This window comes from Danaus plexippus, assembly GCF_018135715.1.
Source record: "Danaus plexippus chromosome 13 unlocalized genomic scaffold, MEX_DaPlex mxdp_15, whole genome shotgun sequence".
Taxonomy (NCBI): domain Eukaryota; kingdom Metazoa; phylum Arthropoda; class Insecta; order Lepidoptera; family Nymphalidae; genus Danaus; species Danaus plexippus.
In genome coordinates, this window is record NW_026869849.1 from 5,584,830 (window position 1) to 5,600,882 (window position 16,053).

The window sequence follows — 16,053 nt, forward strand, 5'->3', positions numbered from 1 at the left end:
CTGGAAGGTTATATTAAATAGAGATAATCTAGTTACAGGTAAAATTAAACCTGGCCTTATAATTGTAATCAATTACTAGAATATACATATTTTATATGGAACTAAAACACTATAATAGTGAAACTGATATTGCGATGTTTACAAAATCATTAATTAAGTTCTAATAAAAGATCATTTTCCTTTCCCTTGTTATAATTGTCAAGGACCATTTTTTAAATTGGTAAGAGCTTGGCTTATATGGATTTGCAGTCAAATCCTTGCTAAGAAACATTGAAACTTCACTGTCATTTATTATTCAGGATTATCTTCTTGGTATTGAAAATAAAATGATAAAGGAAAAAAAAAAGAAATTGAATTACGTCGCTTCGACTTTAGGATATATATTTAGGGTAATAAAAAAAGCTCTTTCAGCATTCCAAAATACTTAGTACACGTTTTAAATAAAACTACATTTATCAATTTAGTTATTGTTGGCAGACAGACTGAAATAAAAATTGATTAATAATCCTGGTTTAAGGTAAGTTCAATTCATGGCTGCGTTTGTGTTAATAGCATTTTATCTTTTTTTTTCCCCAGCTTATTTCACTTTATGTGTTATGTTTAGATATTTTATGTCTATATATGTCATAGGAAAATACAAATATAAAGGTTATACTTAAAATTAAATGTATTTTGGCCTTTAACATTAATTGTCAACTGGTGATTAAAACCTGTTGAGTAAGTTGGCAGAACACTAACTACAGATTCCAAACGCCAGTGCCTCGTTATTTATAACATAATAATAATTTGTTACCCACAAATATTGACTAGCCTAAACTTGAAACTCTGATTTCGAAGGCAAATGGTCATTAGACATGTTTCTCTTCTGACGAAGATTATCCGGATACATATACATATGTATATATAACTCTTTAAGAAAAGATGGTGTTTTAAAAAATAAAAAAGCCCCGTAAGCATTTCCCATATTTTACTATTATAATAAAATCTGGAGAATTTATTGGGGAATGGCGTATGATATTAATTTGTATATTAAAGGGTTAAATAGAATTAAAGACTTTTTCGAAGTCTACATACGATGTGCATAGAGAAGCTTAGTGTCAATTTCCCTTAGAATAGCTATGTGGTGTACGCTTCTAATCTGTCGTGAAATCCGATCACTAAATTCGTCGGCTATAACGATTACATCCAAAGCTCTTACATTAGTGGAAGCCATATAGAGGTAAAGCGTTATAGGGTCTAGATTAGACCTTTGTTATTTTTGGATAAAATATTACTCATGTATCTTATCCTATGAAGTTATATATTATTAAGTTCTTTCAGAGACATAAGTCATAATTTATATTATTACATACTTTACTACACATCGCATGAAATAAATCCAGTCTAATCTCTTCTATGTTTAAATGTTTCTGAGGAGGTTTGAATATAATCGAAGTTTAAAAAAAATGATTGTACATATCATTGTCTCACGCTAATACAATTTTACACAACACGCTATTCATTTGTTACTACATTAATTATAAGAAAAACCTTTATTTAACATTTGTTCGCCAACTTGTTTAATTAGGTAGAGTAACTTCATAGCTATTCGGATCACAGAAAATGCAAATGTAGACTTTATATTGAGTGTAGTGAAAGTTATATTTGTAAAATTTTTGTATATTAATTCATTAGTTCGTGAAATACACTATTAAATTCGAAATGTTCGGTACAGAAACCATCACATCCATGAAGCTTTACTGCTTGTGCTTCGTAGAATATATAAAAGTTCCTTACGTATTGTTTTATGTTAAATTTATTACATGGGTATAAATTAAATCAAAAGCTCTTAAGGTGAGAAATGTTTGTTTTTGTAACCCATATTTCTTATTTTAGATATGGAATTAAAAATGACGATTAAACAATCAAACATTTTTTATAAATATCCTATAAATTGCAATTGGTCAATTCAAAATATTGTCCAATAAATGTATTTATTACATTCACACCATAGAAATGACTAAAAGCAAAATTGCCTCCAAAGGAATTATGTCTGCTGAATTCATTTTAATTGTACTATATAAATATCGTAATTATTAATTGACTTAGAAATCTTAAGCTTTCACTAGCAAAGTAATAAAAAAATTGTCGGTACTCAAAAACGAAGTTATTTTTTTGTAATAAAATTTATAAAGAGTCGATTCTAATTACTTTATAAAGTTAATTCGAGGGAAAATAATTTTCTGTGTTGATTAATTTAAAAAAGTTTTTCCTACAATCGCTTAAAAGATTTTAAGAGTTATTTTTTGCTTAGAAGCAATGGAGAATAATATTTATTTATTATATTTTTGTGTTAATAAATAGAACTATAGTCGAATTATAACAATTTCATACACAAAAACGTAATAACATTATCCTCTAATGAAATAGCAGACATTCTCTGAGGTAAGTGTATAAAACTGTCGCGCAATTAAATGATTGCCTGTAATTTTCTTTTATATAATTGTCTTTTAATTGAAATAATTGAATAAGGTCTAAATGTCATCATTTTTGCTTATGATAATAGTAAAATGAAGTGATACTTGTGGGTGCTATCAAAACAATAATAGTATCAAACAAGTTTCCTCCAGTACTAAAACTAATGTAATAAAATCGTGACTTGGAAGACTCATTATTGTTTTTTAATTTTATCTTCGTAATTTTTCACCCCATGATAACAATTTATAAAAGTTAGGTTTTGTTTAACGATCCGTTACCAAACTCTTTTACAGTTACAATATATCCGGATGATATTTGTTGCTATTTCAGTGTATTTCTTTACAGAGTGAATTGCTGTTTTCGTGTAACAAGCAAATTCAGTTAGTTATTGACTTTCAATGGAATGTCACAAAATGGATAGGAGTTTTTTCTCGTGGCCTTAAAAAATATGGTGCGCAGGACGTATGCTGTCTTCTGGACCGTTGCTTCCAATATCCTCGAAGGAGTGCTCGAGACTGCGGCTGTCAATTCGCCCTGCTGCATGCAGCTCCAGACGAAATTACTCAGAGCAGCTAGCGGAGTCTCGCCCGCGGGAGACCGCGGGCTTACCCTCAATGCCAATCCCGGTGTACGGGTTACGACCACCAAGTAAGCTGTAGCACGCTTACTAGTGTGTACCAATTGCCAGTGACGTCACGCAACACGTATTTGCTATTCTGACACGCACGCTCAAAATTGTATGGTTTTTGCACAGGCAGCTCTCATCACAGTTGGATTATCACAGTTTCTGGAATTTTCGATGGCAGGATCGTTTTCTGGATTATAACTCATTTTATATTCCTTTTTAATAATAAAATAAATTTATTTAAAAATAAATTTATTTGAACGTACGATTTGTTTTAACACCCTTTTGAAATTTTTAACGTTTTGTTGTTGAGTGTCTTTATTATATTTTATCAAAATGTATCAATTCACCCATTCTTTGAATTACGTAAATGTAAGTCCCTTTCATGATATTGTACATGATTTTAAAATAATAATGGTTCGATTTTTTATCTGGATTTATATAATAAGTTATTATAAAATGTGTCAACTTATTGCTTAACAGATTTTGAACTTACTCTTGACGATTTTTGATTCCTCTTGTCAATTTTGCGATATTGATTTTGTAGGGGATGACAAAAAAATATATATTTTTGACTAATACATCGTCATTGACTGAACTGAGAGAAAAAATGAACAGCACTACTTCAGCAGCTGGTGTCATTTATATTTCGATATGAACAACGTATCCTTTACTAGATGGAAAATGTAACTTTCGCATACCTTTGCAATAAATTTAGCACTTAGCACATTTATGAAATTTATTTTCCCCGTGACGATTGAGTGGATTAACTGTTGAAGCGTGGAATTCATAAAAAAAAATTACATATATCATAAATGAACCTTTTAAGTTCCTTAATAAATTACATTCATAAAATCACTAATCAAAATAGGAAAATAATGATAGGAAAAAACGTCTACTTCTATTACCGACATAAAAATTTTGTAGAAAAACTATAGCTTTTTTCTAGAGAGAAAATACAAAAAAGGTCCGAAGGGCAAACAAGTTTTTGTGTTTGTTTAAAAAAAAATGAACTCATCGCTTTCAGTATGAATACGATTTTTCTTTTATATTTATTCTTCCGTAACATTAAAGCCGTTTAGGTTCTTCTTCCTGTACTAACTCACGGATCGCGTGCACAATAACAACACTGTCAAAGTTTGAACATCGCATATTTTATTGGCATAAGAAATGTATTATCGTGCCTTGGATAATTAAAACTTTGACTAAACTTATATATTCAATTTATATAACAATGGCGCCGTGACAAGCATGAAAAATTTTATTTCTTTAAAACGTCCTGAAGAAGTAGCACATCCTATTTTAAATTTTTATTTATGAAGATGAAAAACTGAGTTCCTCAAAGTTATATCCTTAGGAATTAAGTTCCTGTTATATAAGTGACCAAAGTAAACAAACATTTAATATTATAACTAAAAATATGGTATTTAGGTTTATATTATGACAGTTGATGTACAGTATAGTGAGCCAGCCATCGTTTGAACTCGGCTAACTTTCTAAGCTCGGAGTTCTGAGGAATTTGATAATGAAATGGGAGTCCTAAAGGCTTTAGATGTTATTAATTACTACCGTAACGATGACCATATGTTATTAACAAGGCTGAACCGAGTAATATATAATTAGAAATCAATTGACTTTAGATGAACAATTGAATAATAAATATTAATTTCATTTGAAAATGGAATTGTTTTTTGTCTAAGTATAAAACATTAGATGCCTTCATTTATAAATATATACAAATATATATCAATCAGAGTGACTTTGCAAAAAAATTCAGAGTATATAAGGCCTTATACGATGATGAAAATCTTCTTCTACAGGGACATTTCAATTTTGCCACTATCTAACATACTATTTGATCTCCGGTTTTCGTATAGAACGTCAACCGGAACTGATTATATTTCTCATTATTAGATCAAACTGCAAACCAAGTCTTACATCAAACATTTTTATAATAAATTCTTTTGGTCCCAATAACTTATAGTATTTCGTATTTAAAAATGTTTAAAGAACTAAAAAACCTTTTCATCATTTCTATTATTTTAGTATTTAAATTGTTTAGTAAATAAATCTCCAAGAAATCCTTGGTTTTTTGCTGTATTAAAAATTTAACGAAATAGTGCAACTACTTCTTTTATAAGGTGTCGGTGGAAGTGTAAAAAAAAATTGTTTTGAATATCAAGTGGTTTTCCCAGAATTTGGACCATTTAAATAAAACAGTTCTTTACACTCAATATTATAGGTATAAAATATGTAGTTCTTTACTAAATTTAATATTTTCAGCACATGCGTTGGTCTCACACTCACACACAGAGCCTTGAATGCGAGGAAGGGTTATTGGCGCGCTGTAATCGTCCTCGCATCAACTCTGCTATCTTCGTTTCAGCCGAGCCCACTAGTTTCGCCGGATTTGATCCTAGCGAATTCCTCAGACGACACGGATCACAATCTCAATTGTGCCGTAAGGCCAGGTAATAAGAATAAAATTGGTATGTGTTGTAGAACGAGTATGTTTACACATTTTTACGTATATATTGTTTTCTTTTTAAGACCTACACTTAATTTTAAGATTACTTTTGATAGTTTAAATAACATGTCGTATTTTTTTATTTGTAACTTTCAATATGAACTTCACTTTATTTTGTCTGTTGATGTAGAATGATTCCCATTATTCATAAAATACTCATGTATTCTAGACAGTTAACATTATATTTATCCTTTTAGATCAGCGGATAATATTCCTCTTACGACAATGAGTGATTCTTCAGAAAGGTTATGTAAAATAAAGGCTCCCCGAGAAGAGACAATCAACGAAGAAGCTAAATCTGAAGACAGTGGTAGTGTTGAGACGGTCAGACATTTTGGTCTGCCGATTTTGTCCGTATCAGGACCATCTCCCCCAGATGAAGACTACGACCAGATAGATGAATATCTGTAGCATTTCCATACAAGTTTCCAGCTCAAATATGTGCTGGAAAAGATGCGGCCGCCATGGCCGAGTCCGGCACAAAGCCCATCGATGGAGGACTTTTCTTAAATTCTTGGAACTATTGTGTTTTCAGTGTGAGTGATTCTTCTTAGTGATTTAAAGCATAATACTACATCGAAATACAAAACTTATCTATTTAATCAAACGTGTCTATTTAATCAAAGGTGTCTTGACGAGGGACCATAAACTGTGCCCGAGCTCTCTCATTCTACTAGTGATACTTTAGTACATAATTTCAAGTCTCTATTGAGTGTTATTATAATATTACGAAATAATTTGATTATCCTATAAATGTATTGCAAATATAAATAAGAATTGCACAATAAATTACATATATCTATCTACATTTTATTGTGCCAGGTTATACATGAATTTAATGTCTATGATAGTATTCTGGTAAGCAATTTTTATGTATCGGCTAAGAAATAACTATCTATGTTATAAAATTATCTTGAGTGTCTTAAAATATGTAGTGACTTAGTTTCTAGTTCATTTTTATAGACGCATAATTAGTTTTCAATTGCCTGTAGTCGTAATTGCATTTGTCTTAAAGACTTATTCTATGTCGTTTAAATTAGATTAGAATTGAAGGTTGAACTTTGGTCCAAGAATTGTATTATCTGCACACATGGTGTTTTAGACAGTAAGCGAGTGATACATTTTATATTATAACAACAGATTCTACTACATCTATACAACTTCGTGTAAAATTTTCTATTCTATTCATAGTAATTAGAAATAAATAATGTTTATCTTGAAAATCAATTTCCCAAGCATATTGTACTATAGATTATATATACTTTTTAAATCATTAAGTCAATTAATCATAAATAATTAGAAAGTTTAATATTTATGCTAAATGGCACTAATTATATCTATTATGGAAACAGAAAAGAGAATATGACATATTTGAAACAAAATTAACTGGGAAGGGACCAGAAGGTATGTTAGGTAATTTAGGAGTGAGGGCTACTTTGGCCGGACACCTGTTCTCGAAGTTAAGACTTCATTATTCCCTCCACTATATATAGACTATCTTTCCAACACAAAAAAGCACATTTGACATTATCATATTATATTCATATATAAATTAAAATTATGTAGATGAAAAAAAAATATTGCGTAAATTTTTGTCCTTTTGAAACAAATAACATTTCAATCTAATCGATTCAGAACAGTTGGTTTGACGAAAATCGATATAAACTGCTATAATTAAGCTTTTAAGTCATGTCTGACATTAATTGAACGTTAGGTAGTGTAGGCGTAATGTGAAGAATTTATTCATTTTTATAATACTGTAGATTTAATAAATAGCCTTATACTAATAGCGAGTTAATAATATCCTTATTCCCGTAGTGAATTTTAATCTTCTACAATATTTCAATGTATGTAGTCTCTATATACTGTAGTCACCTTGTGCCAATATTAACTGTATTTTGGTTGCCCATAGACATGTTGCATTAATTAATATATTTTGATAACATAATACAAGTTATATTGAAAGCATTTCATTATAGATATAAGTCAACAATTAACATAGATCGGATTACTGATCATTTTATATTATTTAGATAATAATAAGACATTATAATAATATTCGTAAGATGTTCATTGAATCGGTATATTTCACCGATCGGAAAGATTTCTGTAAGGTTAGTTATTTTCTGCTCAGTCAGACGACCCATGGGTTGTAAAATCTTGTCTTGGTCTTGTTTATACCTCATATTGTAATCCTTACCGCTTCTTCGAAAGCTATATCCAATAAAATAAAGATAAGCCTATCATTATCAATGAGTAATAATTTAGCTTTTTCATTTTATTAGAAGTGTATTTTATCATGGTGGAATTCAAATGTACATATCTTCACGATGTAAATCAATGCTAATTATTCGATTGTAAATGACATGAATTCTAATGTAATAATAAAATTACTATTTATATCCTTGATTCTATTTACTATCACAAAGAAATAAAGTACTATAAAAATAAAGCTTGTTTAATTAAATTTTTTGATTCCTCTTTTTTGTAGACAACCATTTTAATGATTTTATTACCTTAATATTTTAATATAAGCCTACCAAGTTATTTCGTTAATTATTTTGATCACGCATGTTTGCGACATTCATTATTATATTATCATTCAGCCACCAAAATATTTGACCTACCTGTACTACTTCTAATCGCTATTATGGTACAGTTTTGTAATAAGTGAAAGTAATATGTAAAATTAAAACAGCATAGTTCAAATATATAATTTAATTCAATAAGAAACTCACAAAATCTAATTTAATCTAAAAAAATTTCTATCTGCAAGAGTAATAAAAATAACTGTAAGTCGTATTCTAATTCCAATTGACACTAATTGATGTTGATTTAAAGTAAGTATAAAAAAAAGGGATAATTCTATGTTAAATATAAAATATCTGGCTAGGATAAACTATTACGTTTGTTTTTGTGCTAAGAGTAGAGAGCTGACAAAAAAGATGTTCTCAATCCTCACTGGTATCCAGAAGTTAACTATGTATTTATATTTGTAATTAAATTCACATTAAGTACTTGTTTTCAATCGTGAGACCTTAAGTAAATTAATTTTTAATATTTTATTTAATCTTTTGTGAAAATGGATTGAAGTTCTTTGTTTTTTGCGTTTTCAAAAACCCTTTTCACTTTTTAAAAGTCTCTCAAATAGACGTAGCCCTGGTTAATATTTCAAATAAATTATTTTCTACAATTACTAAATTCATTACAATAAGTAAGTAATTTAATGAAAGCATCCGTACAATTTGCTGCACTAGCGAGTGGTCGCATAGCATCGTCTTACTATACAGTACATTTGTTACTATACATTCCATCAAACAACATCGCGCTCGCTTAGGGGAGAATAAATGCAATGTATGCAATTTAAATACATCAGTTACACAAAAAAGGATGAACTGTAAAAATTGCCAAACATATTTTGAATTTATTATTCATCATACAGCTAGGACGCCTATTGGACAAGGGCAAAGGATTTATGCAACTTATAAGAATAAGTTTTCATCTGCATTACTTGACTGTAAGGAATCTATTGTATCTAAAAAAACCGAAGACACTGTAGTTTCTCTAAGCGATCGACCATAAGATGTTCATAACAATTTATCTTTAGATGTCAGTGAAAAAAATTGTAAAGAACTGAGTAATTTAAATCATAGAAAATCATCTATAAGATACTTATCTAGTTTCTTTAAAACAGTAATATAAGAATAAGATCAAGTACAGAAGGAAAACTACTTAATTCAGAAAGACAAGATTGAATTTAGGAAAGTTTTAAATAATCTAGGGCTCACAGTTAATTTATAAGATGGAGACGCTACGGCTAGTAACATTAAACGTCTCTGTATATGTAATAAAATGTACTGGTTAGAATACATCATAAACGTTAATTTACTCGAGGGAAGTAAATTTACATTTATTTCTAATAATCAAATTGGATGATATTAGGCTTAATACAATAACTAACACAGACTATTTCTCTATGCAAGGTACATTTACCTCCACCCATTAAATAGAACGTTGTTGAACGTTGTAGAAACATTGTTGAGAGTATAACAATTAACAAGCAACCACAGACAGTTCTCTTATGAGATTTCAATATCCCTCAATGAAAAGGACTCAAGACTATAACAATAGTGAAATGGTTTCACGGAATAACATTTTTTAATAAAAGAATTACGGATTTGACAATTCTTTTTCAAAATAACTGTGTAAGTATAAACCTTTGTCAAAGTTAGATGCGAGCGTCGTGAAGGTGTTGATGTTGGGGCTCGGGCTCGGGCTCGTGCTACCGGCTGAGTCGTCAGCTTTATTCAGGGATCGCAATAGTTCTAGGATGATTCTAAAAAAGCCATCGGAGTTCTATAAACACCCAAGAGTTTCCAAGAGATATATCCTGGAGAAATCCCACGATGATGACGTTACATCACACCCAAAAACAAAGATGTCCCAGATCTAAAGTCAAAACTTCAATCCCATAAACAGTTTATGATACGAGCACAAAGTAACAGAGTAGGGTTAGGATCAAGCAGGAAGGTAAAAAATACGGATATATTAAAGACTTTTATTCGGCAAGAGGAAAATTCTAAATATAAGATCCATGCAATGAGCTTAGAAATGCCAAACGAGTGGCTACACATAAGCATTTTTTGCAACCCATTAGCACTAAAATGGCTCACCTTAATTCATGTTTGGCCACCAGCAGTGCTAAAATTTTATCAGACTGATTTAGAAGGACGGGGTAAAGGTACCGAATAAATTTACTATATCTGCGGGAAGGCAGTTGAAACTGCTAAACATTTGCTGGTGGGATAAAGGTACTCCTGGATAGTGGTCAATACTCGCGTCGTCGTGATAGGTTTCTGGAAATCATACGGGAAATGGTTAATCTTTCGGTTGCCAGAGCGCAAAAAGAGAAAACCACAAATTAGGGAGCATTAGGCTTAGTGAGAGAAGGCACTAGGGCTATAAAATTAAACGTCAAGCTTTACTCTCCCCTCAAGTGGCTCTGGATTGGAATATAATAATGGAAACGTATGAGAAACGACGTAAAGTCCCGGATGAAGTTCCAGGCATTGTTAAAGCTCCTTTTCCTGGAACCCGGCACACACGGTGAATTCATGGAATGCTGAGAAGTTTTGTCTCATTACTTTCAGTACTGATAAACTCAAAACAAGTGACTGTGTCGCGTTCGGTTGACAAAATTTCATTCTCATCTGCAAATTGGGAACATAAAACCAGGAACATAAAACCAAATTAATACATGCAAAGGCCAATGTTAGGTGACAATAATAAATTACTTTCAGTAACTGTAATAATGATCAACATAATTAATAGAAAACTACCTTTAGTAACATAGGAATGTATGTCTAAAAATAAAGTGAAGTATAATTTAAACTATTTGGTAGACGAATAATTTAAAAAAATGGTCCAAGAGAGACAAATATATGTGGGATCATTTTTAAGACATGTTAGGTATTGTTCTAATTATGAAATAGAATGAATATTAAAGTTGATCTAATACTTTCGCGAATATTCATTGAAATAAATCTAATATCTTGGAATTAGTACGCGTTTTTAATTATTTTATATCAGACCAGACTAGAATGCAGACGAGATGAGAATTCTCATTTCGTATTCCCCTGATCACGTTTGCTGTAAAGTAACCGAAACCTCTGGAGTATGTAGTTAAAATAATTAAATACGCATATATAATGAGAAAATATTAGATTTTTTAGACTGCACATTAGAATGAATATTAAGAGACAAGTGTAAAAATTCAATCAAAATAAATAGGAGTTAGTTTTGATCATAAAAGAAGTTGTATGATACATATGAACTATGTTTTTTACTCCATTTTAATTATAAGAATTTATTTTAAGTGCTTTTTAAACACCTTTCAACTCATGTATTTTTCAATTTGACTTTTAAATTTTAGCAGAATTTTATATATCAAGAAAAATAAATAGAATTGAATGGTTACAAAATAATTTTAAAAACATTTGGCCTTTAATTCTAAAACAAATGATAGTTACAAACAACTGTTAAAACTTCACTGCACTCCTTCACTGTCCAATCGTAGAAAGTTTATGTTTTCTTCTAGTATTGTAAATGAAAGCGTTGATGAGCCCAAATTTGTGAAACAGGTTCGGACTCGTGATAACGAAATACAATTAAAATCAACATTAATGATGTTTTTGGGAATAACATCTCCCAAAATGCCACAATCATAGTAATAGCAATTTATTATAAAATATTGGCTTAAACATTTTTAAACAATCTCTGTAAGGCTGTGACTTGTCTCCCTACTTAAGGTTACCTATGTGGAATATATTACGAAATATCGTTTTTTATTCTTTAATTCGTTGTTACTCTTGAATATGCTTTAAATATTCCTTGTAGTTTATATCTTTATATTTTATACTACATTTCTTGCACATAATTTCTTCTTAACATAAAAATTTTAGTTTCTAAATTCAAATTGATAAAAAAGAAAATGCTCTATTTTTTATTTCCAATACCACGCATGTTGAGTGGGACTTGTGACAATTTATATAATTTTAGAATCCAACTTTTGTGCATCCTTGGCTTTCAATCAAAATAAATATTTATATTAACAAACGATAATCTCAAAAACAATCTTAAATAAACAGAGAGGCAGCCATAAACTACACAGAAGTATAGTAATTAATAAAACATATTTTGTGAACGGTGCTAGTGAATTATAATATCTTGAATTGTTTAACAATTGCGTTAAACCGCGAGTAGTCCTAAATGGTATAAATGTTAAATGAAATGAGACGACATTGATTTATAAGACTGACAAATACCGATTACAATACATTATTTATTAATGCTTTATATTTTCTTCTTTATATTTATTTTATTAAAACAAAAGGAATACGTAACATTTACAACAAAGTTCTATCTCCAAACTAATTAAAGCTGTCATTAGTTTTAGATAAAATATCCATCAAACAGATCCATTTAGCTTTAGAGATCTAATTAGAGACTATCGTTCGGATAAATAATTACCTACTCCAATAAATACATACCATTTCATATGTAAAAAAGTTCTTTTATATACATATTACATATACTTACATATATGCATGTATATTAAATTATCCGTGAATATTGCTGTTGTTTAAGAATGTGGTTGAACCGTCGTTTAATTATAAATCTCGTCTGGTCCATCTCGCATCAGTTCTTACGATCTGTCTCGTTTAAGTGATAGCCATTTAGACCGTTCGTGCACAACTCAAGTTTAATGTTTATAGTTAGTTTTGATTTGCCGGTTTAAATGGGTCGGATATTGCTTTTTTACAGTCTCATACAGGATTTACCGTGTGTGTCTTAGCGTAAGTGCTTTCAATAAATAAAACCTTATCCACATTGCTACTTTAAAAGTAAAACTAGTATGTGATTTTGTTTTGTTGGATTCAATGGACATATTAATGTCAGAGTTATAATATTTCAATAAAGTCATGAAGCATATTTTATGCAATTACTTCTTTTAACTGATTTGATAAGCGAACATATAATTAAAACTTGCTACTATAAAAATAATATAGAAATTTGATAGGTGATAGATTAAAAGAGAATTAATATAAAATTATATCCATGTCTTTCTTACTAAGATTTAAAGGCTTCACTCTATAAGAATCTACGGCATGCACCTTTTTTTTTAGCACATGTTAGAAACTATGCAATCTATTTCACTAGTAGTTACTATGAAAATTTTATTTTGTCACATATTCGATCATCTTTAAGCGTATTTAAGAAGTTTATTTTATGACAGTGGAATTTTTCGAAAATATTTATCCCTTCGACAACTTTATAAGTCCAGTTTAAAAGGTAAATACTACGAATTCAAATCTTGAATTGACGATAGATTGCAACTTATACGTCATATATGTTTCAAAATTATTTACAGTTGACATAAATGTGTCAACATTCGCACCCACTGAGAATAATATTCATTTTTTACTTAATTATTTTTAAATAATATTTTATCTATTTACCTAAAGAATTTTCGTACAGAAGTTCAGACGTAGGGAGTTCTAATAAACGTAATCGAACAGGACGAGTCCATTATTACATTATAACTTATTGATACATCAAATATCATAATTTTATGGTGTCAAAGTATTTAAAAATTTCTCTAAAATTATTTCCTAATGTTCATGAAGTTGTAAAATAGTATATTTGGATAATTCAAAAGTTGCATCTCATGAAAAATATCATTCATTTTCTCAAATATGTACTTGAATTTAATAAGAATACAACTATAATGCTACCTAAATAATCCAAGGTGATTGAAAAATATAGAATTGTCTTAAAATATTTTTTTAGAAAAAGTCAGCACGAAGAGGTAAAATTTAATTCAAGTCACGTCTGCTGCGCTCGTAATATTCATAGTTTATTATACTTGAGTCGAATTAATTATTGAAAATTATGTTATTTTAGTAAGAAAAGTAATAAAATTATTATAAATATATATAATATGATTCAGCTCACTGTTTCTGGATTGTTTTTGGACCACATGAAGAAAATAAATAAAAAGCAATTAGATCCTAAAACTTTATTATAGCCAAGTTTGATTTGCTAAAGAATAATGTCAAAAATGGCATATTCATTTGTTTTTTTTCCCCATTCATATGAAATATTTCTAAGATAAATTAATTTATATTTCTAAATTAACTGAATGAAATCATTAACATATTAGTAATGAAACTAATTCATATCGTTACTTCAAACTCCTAACGTGATAAGTCTATATGTATAAAATTTAAATACTGTTATAACTACATTTATAGCGTCATATTTAATATTACCTAGTGAGTCATTTTAATAAAAAAATTAAAATTTACTATGCAAAGGACCGTAAGTTTAATCCTTTGAAACATTTTGAAATGTCAATCAAATATCCAAATCAACAAACGTCATTGAAATGCCAACATAACTCATGAATGTGGAACTTATGCAGATTCTATATGGCTGGTCATATGAAGATGACGTCAACAGAGTCTGAGAGTTGTCATTCCTAACACGCTATGATTCGGAACCAATGTGCATTATTCCTAGATATTTAGCTCGGATGCTGGAAGGGTTGAAAGTAGTTCGTTTGACAATGAAAGCGATATTTATACATTAAATTTTAACTTGCTTCATAACAAGATAGATTATTCAGTTATAACTCCTAATATGCGTTTTGTTTTTTTTAATTTTGAATTTTACAGATTTATTTGAATTGTTAGATTAAATTTTTACAAAGAGAATAAGTTTTGAAATTGTTGTGTTTGTTGGTTTAATAAAATAATTAATGAATATTAATACTTACGTATAGATAAATCGAACCAACCAATCTGACCTTCTTCTCTCAAGAAGACTTCAGAAAGAGTAATGTTATTAACAGAGAATAGATTTAAATTTCCAGCAGATTATCAAATAATGGAGTTAGAAAAAGTGGGACAAATGTACCTGAAACAGGTTTCTACCATTGGAGTAAACGGCTTTCCCACACATAGAATAAAGCGAGAAAAGTGAATATTTATTCAGGGTATTTTATATATAGGATGTCTTTACTTTCTTAGAAATTGACTTTTTAAGATTTATGAAGTCCAGCTCCTAACAAAAGCTATTATATGCGTTAAACTTCCATAACTCCACACATGTTTCGGATATGCTATATCGCTGATCTTAAAAATTAAATGGCTGTTCTTTTTTTGTTTATTGAAAGCCAATAACGTTATATACATTTGTAACAGCCTGTCTATCTGATGCCCAAGAATGCTATATTAATCTCAAAGTTTAGCCGTCTTGGAACCCTTATCTTACAGATTATAAACCCTAATATAATACAATGAACTTTCACAAAACCTCCATCATCATTTAAGACAACCCTGCTATAATTGATCTGATTATATGAAATGTAAATAGACAAACAATGAGTTCTACTGTGAGACAATCGTCTGAAAGTTGGTTAATTGTTCGTGTTAATGTACTGTGTGGGATTATACTGACAAAATAACATGCGTGAAATTGTTTGAATAATGTTTTGTATCGTCGCCAACAAAACTGATTAATTATTCAATTTGGTTGGCTTATCGAATACCTAATTGTTATACTGATTTATATTATCGGCTAAAGTCACTGTCAATAAAACAATCTATATAGGAATAATAGTGTTTACTTTGTAGTTACCCTAAATTCAAAGTTTGTTAGTAATCATGCTTACAAACTCTATGAATTTTGATTGCTACCCAAAATTGCTTTTAGGTACAGTAAACAATATGAAAAGGTTCCAGGTATTCTTAATTATCGGCTAAATAATAAATTTAAATCGCAAAACTAACATCACTACTAGTTTTCGTAAACCCTTGATGTGAATTAACGTTACATTATTATTGTATCAAATAACTGGCAATTAAACTTTAGCTGTAATAAT

General features: G+C 29.6%; 1 protein-coding gene across 2 annotated transcripts in view; it reads left to right on the top strand.

The window, feature by feature from the left end:
* The window catches only part of LOC116770151 (fibronectin type III domain-containing protein 5), a 71,470-nt gene extending 63,409 nt beyond the window's left edge, over positions 1 to 8,061 (top strand). For both annotated transcript variants that reach the window (XM_032661506.2, XM_061527817.1), the window contains exons 8-9: positions 5,366 to 5,553; positions 5,807 to 8,061. In XM_032661506.2, coding sequence (XP_032517397.1) covers positions 5,366 to 5,553; positions 5,807 to 6,020 — 402 coding nt within the window. In that variant the 3' untranslated portion in view covers positions 6,021 to 8,061. The remainder of the gene's footprint in view (positions 1 to 5,365; positions 5,554 to 5,806) is intronic.
* Positions 8,062 to 16,053: the final 7,992 nt, after the last annotated feature.